This window comes from Oculina patagonica, chromosome 11 (assembly GCF_052425735.1).
Source record: "Oculina patagonica isolate OP01 chromosome 11, crgOcupat, whole genome shotgun sequence".
Lineage (NCBI taxonomy): Eukaryota > Metazoa > Cnidaria > Anthozoa > Scleractinia > Oculinidae > Oculina > Oculina patagonica.
Genome location: NC_135768.1, coordinates 11,450,430 through 11,463,719, shown reverse-complemented (window position 1 = coordinate 11,463,719; position 13,290 = coordinate 11,450,430). Strand labels below are relative to the sequence as shown.

Below are 13,290 nucleotides of genomic sequence, written 5' to 3'. Positions count from 1 at the left end.
ATCTATTTTAATATAGCGGCTATTCCAAATAATTTCGTTTTCATATTCCTTAGCAGAAGAAGGGTCTTTAGAATGTAGCTCCTGCCAGACATTCAATACTTCCTTGTAAAAGGACGGTACATACGAGACGAAATTAAGATCAGATACATTAAAATTACATTCCAAAAGAAACGAACCACCATATTGGGATGTAGCAGATGAGAAGAGGGAGCACCATTTGTTATCACCAGCTTCATATAAACGTTTAACCCATGCTTCCTTTAAAGATTTGTTCATCATGTTGAAATCTACCATGTTAAGGCCACCTTTCTCTATAGGACCAATAAGCATGTTACGTTTGACCTTATCAGGCTTAAAGTTCCATACGAACTTGAAACAAATATCATTAACTTTACCAGAAAAATTTGGTGGTGTTGTGAGAACGGAGGTTTTATAAACAAGCTTGGAGATAGCGAGGGTTTTGATGATACAAATTCTTCCCATTAAAGTTAAGCCTCTGGTCGTCCATTGGTTTAAAATTTTCTTTAGCGCAACAAGTTTTTCCTCGAAATTAATTTTATAACTAACAGACTGATCATATGCGAAGGCCACACCTAGCGCGATTACATATTTTTCAGGCCACGAAATATTAAATTTAGAACGTTGACCCAAGTTGCATTTAAGAATGCCCAGCCACATTCCCTCCGTTTTAGAAGTATTTATTTTTAAACCTGAACAGCCTCCAAAATCATTTAAAAGATTAAACAAGTGATTAGCTGAGCGATCATCTTTTATAAAGGCTGTGATATCATCCGCGTACATACTTAATTTTAATTCGGTGTCGTTAATTTTCAAACCACTGAATAGATATTTTCATTATTCCTAATCGCTTGGCCAAGTACCTCAATTGCCAGGACAAATAAGAGCCCCGATAAGGGGCATCCTTGTCGGACTCCTCTTTGAAGCTGGAAGAAATCGGACGCAAATCCGTTATTTATCACACAGCTGAGTGGAAATTTAATAATTCCCTTCTTAAAAATGATGAATTTAAGGAACGGATTGCATTCTTTTATCCACAAATACATGTAAAATATTCTGACGTCACCGATAAGCAACTATTGTGGGAATTGATTAAAATGGAAATACGTATGAAATCAATGAATTTTTCTAAACAAAAAAAATCTGAACTCAGAAAAAGAGAAATAACACTTCAAAACGAGCTACAAGAACTTGATTATAAAATTTGTAATACTGATTTCGAAGTCTTAGACCGGAAAGTTTTAACGGAATATGAAACTGCAAAAGAAGAATTAAAAAATATATATGAACAGAGAGGGAAAGAGGCTATGTTTAGATCAAAGGCGAAATGGCTTGAACAGGGGGAAAAACCGACTAAATATTTTTTTAACCTGGAGAAGACGAATTATGAAAAAAAGCTCATACGCGAAGTAAAATTAGAAAATGGCGAGGTGACATCAAATTCAAAACAGGTCGAGAAAGAACTGGAGAGTTTCTATAGCAACATGTATGCATCGAGAATGAGCCATAACAGAGAGCCACAAGGTACCGGAAGACAGAGGTTTGAGTCGTTTATTGAAGATATTGAAATTCCACAACTTAACGCCGAGGAACAAGATTCGCTAGAGCACGATTTTACCTACGAGGAGTTAAAAGAGGTTGTAATTTCTTTCTCGGACAATAAAACACCAGGTGAAGATGGGTTTACTAAAGAATTTTATGTGGCCTTTTATGATCTTATCTGGAGAGATCTGTTGAACTCTTTCAATGCAGCTTTTGAAAGTGGGTACCTTTCCATTTCCCAAAGGAGGGGAATAATAACCTTAATACCCAAAACTGACGAAGCCCTTTCTGAACTTTCTAACTGGCGTCCCATATCTCTTCTCAATCTAGATTATAAAATTCTGTCAAAAGCTCTCGCAAAGAGAATAGAGAAGTGTTTACCAAAACTAATTAACTCCGATCAAACCGGTTTTGTCAAGGGAAGGTATATAGGTCAAAACATAAGACTTTTAAGCGATTTAATGGAGCATTTAGATGCAAAAAGGACCGCTGGTCTGCTCCTCTTTATAGACTTTGAAAAAGCTTTTGATAGCCTTGAATGGGATTTTATTGCTAAAACTTTGAAAGTGTTTAATTTTGGCCCAAATGCTATCAGATGGATTTCAATCCTTTACAATGGTGTACAAAGTGCAATCATAAACGGAGGCTTTTTAACGAATTATTTCAATATATCAAGAGGGGTCCGCCAAGGCTGCCCTTTGAGTCCGTTTCTCTTTATCCTTGCGGTTGAACTGCTAGCTTTAAAAATACGCCAAGACTCAAACTGCAAAGGTATCTCTCTTCCAGACGAACAGGAGGTTAAGATTTCACAGTTTGCCGACGATACTACTTTAATAACAAAAAATGCTACATCTCTTAAACCATACTTAAATATTTTGGATTGTTTTGGAACTATTTCAGGACTGAAATTAAACAAGAAAAAAACAAAAGCAATGTGGATAGGCTCTATGAAAGATAGCAACCAGAAGATACTTGATTAAGCCACAAAAGAACCTATTAAAATTCTTGGAGTCCACTTATCCTATAACACAAACAAATGTATCGAAGAAAACTTTTATTCAAAGGTGAATAAAATGAAAATGAAATTAAATTTATGGCTCTCAAGGGATCTCACAATTTATGGCAAATCTTTGCTGGCGAAAGCTTTAGGTGTGTCACAGTTGGTGTATGCAGCATCTATGCTGACTGTCCCAGAAGCGGTCATTAAAACTGTTCAGGAGAATCTTTTCGCTTTTCTGTGGAAAAATAGGAAGGATAAAATAAAAAGACTTGTAATGTACCAACCAGTTGTAGAAGGGGGAATTAACTTCGTCAACTTCAATATGTTAGTTAAATCTTTGCGCCTGGCCTGGATTGGTAGGCTCCTAGGAAATTCTTGTGGTAAATGGAAGGCAATACCGAACTACTACTTCCGAAATTATGGTGGCCTTCCGCTTCTCCTCAAATGCAATTATAATGTGGCACTGTTAGATAAGGGTCTGCCCCTCTTCTATCGAGAACTTCTCCAATACTTTCAAGAACTCTTGAGCATAACCAACATTTTCCCAAATGGTGAATTTATTATCTGGAACAACAAGTCGATAACTATAGAAAATGCTACTTTATTTTGGAAATCATGGCTTGAACGTGGAGTTGTTTTTGTGCAGGATGTGTTAAATCCTAATGGCAATTTCTTATCTTACGAAGAGTTTAGTAATAAATTCAACATTACAACAAATTACATGTATTATTTCCAGCTCATTGCAGCCATCTCATCTCATCTTAAAAGGAAAGCTGCACAAACATTAATACCTTCACGCGATCTCTCATCAAACTCCGCTTTCATCTCCTCAACTGAAACCTCGATTAACCTAGCTGTAGCATGCTGCAAAAATTATTACCAACTAGTAACCAATCACAGTTTTATTATTCCAAGTGGTGTACAAAAGTGGCAGGAAAGATTTCCTGAAAATTTTACTAACTGGAGTGAAAAGTTCCAAGCAATATACCGATCAACTAAAGATAACAAACTGCGTCAATTCGGTTTTCGTTTCTTGCATAGAATAACTGTTACGAAGAAAGAACTCAAACGTTACCATCTAGCCAACGACGACAAATGTATTTTTTGTTCTAGTTCGGACTCAATTGAACATACCTTTATTGACTGTAATGATTCTGTAATCTTTTATTCACAAATTTTATCTTGGTTTAATCATTGTCAAGATACTCCGATCATTTTATCCAATAAACAAATTGCTCTTCATGACATATCGCATCTGTTTGAAGGGCTTTCCAGTCCCATAAAGCGCAGATTAGACTTCCTCATCAGCTTGGCCAAACAATATATCTATGCTTCTAAATGTCTTGAGAAAAAACTCTCTGTCAATGAATTCGTGAGTAAAGTCACTGTTCAATGGAAATTAGAAAACTGCTCTCATTTTCAAACAATGACTGAATAACTTTCTCCGGGTATCTTATTGCACAATAACTTTGCTCGCACTAAAAAAAAAAAAAAGAAAAAGAAAAAAAAAAGTAAGAATGATAACAAAGTTGTAACATGTGTTCGGGTATTAGTCTAATGCATAGCCCTCATATTTACTTTATTTCCTGTGTATATTTCCCTTTATTTGTCTTTGTATTACTTTGTATATATTACATGACAAGTGCAAAATAAGTGTAAGTTATTTTATCTTAACTTTTGTATGCAATTGGTCTGTAAGTAGCTGTATTGTTTACTTTTTTGTGATGTATTTTTGTGTGTGTGTGTGTGTTGCAATAATAAAAAAAAAAAAAATACTAAAAAAAAAATCACACAGCTGGTGATATTGGAATAGAAGGTGTGGATCCATTTTTGGAAAATTGGCCCAAAGTTCATTAATTCAAGGACTTTAAACAGGTACTTCCACTCTAGGGAATCAAATGCTTTTTCAAAATCTATGAAAAAACATTGTTACAATCAAGTAAAAGATGTTTTTTGAGGCTAATTGCTCTTTATCAAACTTTATCAATATTACTGCATTTGCTTTTTGACTCTATTATTGGAATCATGATGCAGCGTTTATTCAAGGGCGGTGTTTATTGATATTTCTGCCCTAATGTGCGGCGTTTATTCGAGGGAAGCATTAATTGGAATAAACACGGTTTTGACCCCGTAAGAAAAGTGAAAACTTTCTACAGGCTATGTGTATACCTCATGGTATCATGAGGTATAGTGATGGTTGGATTTGTCACTCCATTCCTGTTAAACAATTAATGTATGCATTAAATCCGCATTGAAAGTGAATTAAACACGCTTTTCCCTGTTTCCCCTGGCCTACAAGGTTTTTTTTGTCCACAAAGTCATGCCATTGTCTCATGTTCATATATGTGGGGGGAGGGGTGAAACAAACATCTTAACACTTTACAAAATGGCATCTGTCGTGTCGAGCTCGACGCCAAAATTGCCAAAGCGCATTATTGTTCCTTTCGCTACATATTTGATCAAAATACACTTTTGAAGACCTCGCGAATGAACAGAAAATGTGCTCAAGAAAGTTATGAAAAGTTAGTTGCCTAGTTGTTCCAGTTTGAAGTATGATGTGCGCTGACAGACTGTTTCTGAAATTAAGTTTTAGCAGAATTTCGTGTAGAAAAAGTAATTTAGTCAAGCTATTAATAAAAATTATTGTTTCACCTCGGAGCCAAAAGAAACTAACATTGTCAATTAAATTGACCAATGTCGATAGTTTTATCGTTAGGATCAGTCGAGTTGTCTAGCTAGCTATTCCAGTTCAATGTGCGATAACAGATTGCTTCTGACATTAACTTTTAGCAAAATTTCAAGTAGAACTACTTAAACGAGACCAAGTTTATATAGTTTCACCTCAGGACCGAGAGAAACTAATATTGTCAATTGTGTTGACTTATGAGGAGTTAATAAATTATAAGTTGCCTAGCTGTTCCAGCTTGATGATAGATTGTTTCCAAAATTCAGTTTGACAGAATTCAAGTAGAAAAACTAATTCGCTGAAACTAAGTTTACAGAGTTCAAACTTGAGACCCAAAGAAACTAAATAACATTCATATGTACTGACTGATGTTCAGTGATAGTTTTGTTATGAGGAGCTGTTCCATTTTCATTTAAAATGTTACTTTTTGTAATTCAGGTTACGTTATAATTATACCGTTAGTTATTAAATCTTGCAATAGCAGAAGTCATGTCAAGTAAAAATGGCAAGTTGAACATGTTTATATTTCACAATAAAAGTTAGAGAAAGTTTTTTCCTGTCATCTCTCTGCACCATAAATCGGGGGAATCCCCTCCAGGACTTAACAACGGTACATGTACCTTTATCAGTCTACCCTTATCATGTTGTAAATGTCCAGCTGCCATGAAATGCAATGTTTATTTAACAACAAAAGCAGTTTCAATCACTTTAATAAGCTCAATTCACTTTTAATTAATTATCCTTTTTTTCTGGACCAAATACTTCTAAGAATAACAAAGTGACATGGCTGAAACAAGAATGTTCTTCCACCTTCCGTTTCACGGTTATACCTGGGACAGCATTAATTAATATTGCCATAACGTGAGGCTCATTTTGACATCAACGACGGACAGAACAACTTTCAAAACCATACACAATGGAATGCAAACCATTTGAGAAGTCTTTGTTAATTGTACTCAAACTGTTACCTGCAGGCACGCTCTTAAATTCTTTTTCAACTGGTAACTTTTTTTGCCTTTGTTGTGTAAATGTTCTGTGGAAACCATCCCAACTTTTAATTTATAGTGTTTCAATAAGAGTAATGTACTTGTGCATGATTTCTTTTCAATGACTTATGTACATGTATGAAATGTTTAAATATTCTAAATGTACAATGAAGCTGCTTTCCAGACCACAAGTAGTTCTTTGCCAAGCAAACTATAAATACAATGTATATGTGCCTTTTTTACTTGAAGGTTGAAGTAAAAACACAAGAGCAGTGGGATGAGCTGCTATCAAAGGAAGGACTGTTAGGTACATGTAGTTCAATATTGAGCATCTGGTAATGTATGTTTGACAGATAAAAAAATCTGAAGCAAAATTGTTTTAGAATTGCCATAATTTGTATGTTAAACACCAATTTTGTTCCTATTCAAACGCAGCTAATTTTATGTTGTTTTTTGAGCTGTCACTTCTTAAAAACCATTGATGAGCTGTTGCCCCATTAGAGGGGCAAATGAGGTGATTTTGTCATGTCAAAACGCCACAAAATACATTAGGTCCTACTATAGTTTGTGCTTTCATTTTCATGCTTACACCATCTAAACAAAATTTGTAAGCAATATAACACTTTAGGCCCTCTTTTGCACTTTTATTTTTCTGCTAAAGATAGGTTTGTGCAGTTTAATCTGTTTGTTTGCTTTTTTATAGTTATTTGATTTAATTTTTGTCATTTCAGTTGTGTACTTTTTTAATTTGGTTCATATACAGCACTTCTATCCACTACTTAAACCCAGACTGACAACTGCACATTCTTCCCTGTGATTTAGGTCTCAATCACACCTTCACTCGGATATATCATGCCCAGTCAAATCTACAATATTTGCCAATTACACCAATCAAAAGGCACCTTGTCATGATCTAGGTCATTTATTATAAACCATGAAAAGCATTCATACATGTAGATGAGGAGTTGATTTGTTAAGTAACACACAAGAATCTTGGATATAATTAATGTAAATGAACATGTCAGGTCTCAAAAACAGCTGAGCATGCACAGTGTTACCAAATGTATACTGCACAAAAAGCGTATGCACAGGCTCATACAAGAAGTAAAACGAAGATGTGTTTTAATTTGCACAGTGGTTGATTCCTACGCAGCATGGTGTGGACCATGCAAAGCCATTGTCAGCTCCTTCAAGAGACTAAAGAATGAACTGGGTGATGACCTGCTTGTGTTTGCAACTGTAAGTATCAAATCTGTTTTTATGTCACAATTTCTGAGCATGCACAGTAAACAAATTTTCCGTTTATGTGCCCTTATAAAATTTTATATGATTGGCTAAAATTTCACTTGAAATGTAACTTTAAATGCTACTTAAATATGATGCATTCCAAATTACTTGAAGAAAAATTCTCAGGAAACTGCAAGTGTTGTTTAAAGATATAATTATTCAAGAAAACTGATGTATTCCATCTTCCTCCTCACCCTAATAAAAGCACTTGCTAACTATACTGAGGGGGACTTGCATTTGAAAGTGGTGGGGCTGCTCGTTGTCTCACTGTAAATTACAGATATTTCTACCACTTGTGTTCCATAATATGAGCTGTTAATTTTATTACCATGGCAACATACTGGGTTCCATACCCTCTGATGCTAAAGCTTTTTTTTGCAAATTTTGGGCTTCTATTTTGATATTTGTCAATGATGCCTTGTGTGCATACAGTAATCTAGGAAGCATATCATGGGTCAAGTAGACATCTTCATTAATTTAATTTCATTTTTTTGAGCTAAAAATAATTACTAAAATATTGAAAGCAGATTGGTGGTGACTGGAAAAGAGTGAGTCCCAGGGGGGTACTCCGGCTTGTAAATGACGGTGATGACCGAAGGATTTTTTTGGGTTTGAAATTTTCGATTCCTGGATTTTTTTGGGTTGGAAGATTTGGCAAGTATTTTTTTGGGTCACTTGATTCAAATAGGGGATTTTTTTGGGTATTAAAAACAAACTAAAGTGCCTTGGCGCGGCTTTGGCGTATTTATGGTATGATGAATAATCAAACTCGAGCGTTATTGCCCCTCCTGGCAATTTAGGGGTAATTTGACAAGGGATTTTTTGGGGGGTTATTTTTGGTCCAGGGATTTTTTTGGGTAATGCCGGAAGACTTAGGGATTTTTTTGGGTCCTGAGTTTTGCCTTCATTCGATCATCCCTGTCATTTACAAGTCGAAGTACCCCCCTGGGGAGTGAGTTTCCATGGTAATGAAATATTATTATAGCTGCAGCAAGTGTGCTAGAACAGTTTATACTATAAGTCTGGTAAGTTTCACTGGTCTCTGCAGCAAATTAACCAACTCAAGATAGCTTTATTTTAATTTATACCTTCAGGACTTAAAATTGAGTTGAGTAGATGATGCCATCAGCCCCCTAATTTGTTTTTGTAAATCCATTCAAACTCTTATATAGTATGCTTTGGTCAAATGTGGTAATTGCTCCCACCCTAACTACTTCTGTTAATATCCATGCAACCTTAAATTTGTTACTGGTTGATCTAGTGTGCTGCTAAAACACAGTACTATTGCTGTCACTTTTAGAATTGCAACTATGAAGATACTGTCTATTATGCCCACGTAATGTCATTACAAAGACTATCCAGCTATCATGTACTGTCATTTCTTTTTGAAGGCTGAAACAGATTCCATTGATTCTTTAGAAGCTTACAGAATGAAAAGTCAACCAACATTCCTATTCTATGCTGTAAGTATACTGGTAATACCTGTATAAAATCTTGTGAGCGTCACTTTGTAAGTGTCACTCCCGCCAACTGTTCATTTTTTGGACAATCTTTCAGCCTTGGGTTATCTAATCCAATATACTAGTCACCCAAAGGGTTTTGTTTACTTATAATTAATTTACACCACAGATGTTCCAATAATTATAATTTATAATGAAAATTATTACAGGACAATCGGCTGGTTTCAGCAGTGTATATACTGTTGCCTCTCTGTATCTACATGAGTGGGTCACTAAGAATTACTTTTCTATTTCAGGGCCGATCTAGGGCGAGGGTGCAGGGGGTGCACACCCTCTCCCCCTCCCTACGCTGACCTGCGGCTTTCTAATACAACTGGTAATCTGCAAAAAAAGAACAAAATTCAATCAGTTACGCCATTCCTTAGTGCTGCACCCCTCCTATTAGAAAAATCCTGTATCTGCCCTCGTATTTCCTGTATGGAAAATTAAATTTAGCCTGGTGACCAGTTTTGCACTGCAACTAAATCATTGCTCCAGTAACATTTTTTGTGTGTTTTAATAGGGTGGGATTCTAGTAAATGTTGTGAGAGGATGCAATTGCCCTTTGTTGGTGAAAACTATACGCAATGAATTGGAGAAAGAGCACAAAGTTTTAGATGGAAATGGTGAAAGAGTACCAGTAAGTACACGTACTGTTTCATTCCTTATATGACTCTGTCACAGTCCTAGCAGATTGTTCAGTGTTGTTAGCAAGTGATCAATACAAACACAATGCAAAGTGTGTTAAGTTTCCTTTACCCTTTTAAAAGTCAAATTTTCCAATGACCATCTTTGTCCGTTTCATATAGAGTGACGAGTCTTCCCATGCCAGGTTGAATGTGTTTTGTGTCTTAGCCAATATTTTTGTGATCTTACTTTGATGTATGACTAAGGCCCGGGGGGGCACTCCCCTATATGGCCTATACGGGGACGTGCCGCTGGATAGGGTATGGTTTTTGACTCCTCCGGTCCTGAACAGGGTATATAATTTCAAGCTCCTCTGTCCTAAACAGGGCCTGAAGCTGTCCTAGACAGGGTATGGCTGCAAGACTGTCGTCCATGTATTTACATTGTTTTCGGTTTCGCTTCAATAAAAAGCATTATTTTATTCGGTGGGATAGGTGTTTTTGCATTTCAATGCTTCAAACATCGCGTATGGGACGCAATCACAATAAAGCGTAAATGACTGTTGATGTTGTCCTTTGTCCTAAATAGGGTCTTAGAATAGAGGGTGTTGTCCTACACAGGGTAGGCATTTTAAGTTTTTATTGTCCTAAACAGGGTCAGGGTTTCAAACCTCCAGCGGCACCCCTATACCTAAACTTAGGTCAAGTACCCCCCCCCCGGGGACTAAGGTTTACATAATTATAGTGCTTTAATATCTTCCTTATTTGGATCCCAAGGATCTGTGGGCTTTATCTGGTGAACTTTTTAAACTTAATTAATCAGGATGTTTTTTGCTGTAGTTTGTTGATCAAGAAGCCCTGAAAGAGCCTGTATTTGATGAGAAAAAAGACGAAGAAAAGGAGCTTGAAGAAGAGGAAGAAGAATTAGGTGAGAGTGGTACAGTTATTATTGTTTGTTTATTATGCTGCATGTGGAAGGCCTAACTGTGTGTCCTATGGCATGTTTAAGGTGGCTGAACACAGTTTTCGGATCTTTGGAGTACCAATACCGTAAAAACCCGCAGATAAGCCGCACCTTTTTTCCAAAAATTTTCGCTTGAAAGCGGGGGTGCGGCTTATCTGCGGGAACATTCGGAAAAGGTGCCGTAAATTTTCGTGAACTGATGCTAATTTGTGGAAAATTATGTAAATTAATATAACATAAAACTACAAGAGAGTACCGGTCATTACTTTTGCCAAGTTTGTCAGCTCCTATACTGTTTGCAGTGTTGACAATGGCCTATAACTTTAACAGTAATATTGATACTTTACGAGCGAGAAAATACCACGAGTATTCACGAGTAAGATGGCCAATTGTTTCTTTCTCATTTTTCACTTTGATGGAAAATTTGTCGAACTGATTACGAAACTCTCTTCATGCAACAAGTTTATCTCCAATAGATGGCTCCCAAATCTCTTTAATTTGTCGATATGATAGCCATGAAACCCGAACGCCTCCATCGCCATCTTGTTTTGCTTTTCGTTCTCGCCCTAGTCCCATATTTCGCGTCCGATCAAATGCCTGGTTACTAAGCTACGAACGTTCTGCAAACGCAAGTTCTTGTTGTTGTCACACAAAAATCTATGGAAAAACTGCGTTGAATGAAGAAATACCTGTCAACAAATGCCAGAAAAAGATCACCCATAATATGTCAAAGTTGGTTTTCATTATATTAAAGAGCTCAAATTGTGGGTAAGACTGAAGTATTTTCTGTTTCAATGTTCATTGAGTTTACGTTCGATGAAGAAGACTTCCTAAAGACTCGACTTTGGATTTTTGATTCGACTTTGGATTTTCTTTGATTTACTTTTAAAAAACTTTTTTTTCCAACATTTGTGTTGTTAAACTCAGGGTGCGGCTTATCTGCGGGTGCGGCTTATCCCCGGGTGTTTACGGTACTTCACTTATAATATATTGCTCTCACACCCAAACTGTTGCAGCTGACGAGCTCAAATTTGGCACTTTACAAGGTCAGCTACTGCATTTGAAATTTTTGCGTGTCGTGTAAGACCATGTTGCGTTACCATGGCAACCCAGCTAATTAAAAAAAAACTAAAAAAGTTGAATTCGGCTCAATTTCAGAAAAATTAGTCATTACATTTTTTCATCGTTTGTGTACACCAAACTCAGATAATTTCAGAGATTTAAACACTGATTAGAAGTAGTTAAGTTTTAACGGGGTGAATTTTTGTTTTTTTCACAGCTTTATGTTTTATTGTAATGTCCTAGAATGGTTTAAAATTCCTTTGTTAAATTTCAGATTTTTTGTTATCAACAGTTTTCTTACTTCCTAAAATTCAGCCTTGCAAAATTTCTTAAAATTCTAATGATGGGTTCCCAAGAAATCCTGCCTTTCTGGAAAGACAATAAAACGCGCGGTCACAGCTTTTTGATCAACTGCGCATGTGCAGCATTTAAATTTTGTTTGTCTCAAAGCCTTGAGCGCACACCCGCGTACTCAAATCGAAAGCACACACAGAAACGGTGTTCAGCCACCTTAAGGACTGAAGGTGATGATGATGATGATTATATACTGTGTGGTAGATAACATCCCGACAACAATTAAAATTAAATAAACTTAGTTTTACCAATATAGACAGGGAATGTTCCAGTTGTCTTTTGATGTTGTCATGTCAACAAATTTTGATGTCACAGCAACCTCAATTTGTTTATTGGTAAAACATTTTAAATCTGTACTTACTAAAAGTACATGCTACCTCATTACATGCTGTGTTCAAAGCCCTGGGACAGCTCAACGCATTTAAAAATAATCACACAAAAACATGAAAATTCAAAAGAAAAGCACTTTAAGAGCCTTAATGTAACACATTCTTACCACAAGTTGTTAACGCAAACAAAGTAAATAGGACATATCAGCTGGAGCTTAGTTTGTAGGTATCATGAGCCAAAAACCAAGAAATCACTCTCTTCACAACCCTATGTTTTTGGTCTTTAAATTAATTACTATTTGATAAGGTATCACCAGATACTAAAAATGTTTGGAAGTTTTCAAAATAGGAAATTGTAAAAAAGAGCATTTTATTTAAATCCACATGTACATGTATAAACATTATTAAAAAACTCATTAGTTTTTAATTAAAAGTTTTCATTCATGACAGCAATGAAATCCATTATTTATACTTTTGGTGTGTCACAGAGCACTATTTTATCATAATAAATATTTTTATTTGCCTATATAACATTAATTTTAATACATCAATTAATTTTGGTAACGACAAAAAAAGTGAAAAACAAGCTTTTAAAAGACAACATTCATGCACAACACACTATAAAATTAATAGAGTCATCTTAAACTGTACAAATATTAACCAATAACATGAGCAATCATGTAACCAATTGCAATCAATCTTGAAATCAATCGATCCATCTATCACCCATTATTTTTAGGAGAAAGAGTGATCATATATATTTAGAAAAGTGACCCTTAAGAACCTTTTCTTTGTGAATTTTTTAAGCTGAAAGAATGACTGTAAGAACAAGAAGCATCAAAGTAGTGAAGGAAGCTAAACAGGAAGGTAGCTAGTTAGCATAGGTAAAACAGTCTAGTGTAGTATGAAAAGAGAAATGTGCATACTTTTTCCCAGA

At 35.7% G+C, this 13,290-nt stretch overlaps 2 protein-coding genes across 5 annotated transcripts in view; one reads left to right on the top strand and one right to left on the bottom strand.

The window, feature by feature from the left end:
- The window catches only part of LOC144630260 (uncharacterized), a 147,329-nt gene that overhangs the window by 43,741 nt on the left and 90,298 nt on the right, over positions 1-13,290 (bottom strand). The gene's annotated exons all lie outside the window — the stretch shown is intronic.
- LOC144630194 (thioredoxin domain-containing protein 3 homolog) overlaps positions 1-13,290 on the top strand; it is a 51,761-nt gene that overhangs the window by 4,207 nt on the left and 34,264 nt on the right. For 3 of the 4 annotated variants that reach the window (XM_078488513.1, XM_078488514.1, XM_078488512.1), the window contains exons 2-7: positions 6,482-6,539; positions 7,368-7,471; positions 8,911-8,982; positions 9,542-9,658; positions 10,485-10,572; positions 13,161-13,220. In XM_078488513.1, the coding sequence (XP_078344639.1) occupies positions 6,482-6,539; positions 7,368-7,471; positions 8,911-8,982; positions 9,542-9,658; positions 10,485-10,572; positions 13,161-13,220 (499 nt within the window). The remainder of the gene's footprint in view (positions 1-6,481; positions 6,540-7,367; positions 7,472-8,910; positions 8,983-9,541; positions 9,659-10,484; positions 10,573-13,160; positions 13,221-13,290) is intronic. The other variant, XM_078488515.1, reaches the window with a different exon arrangement.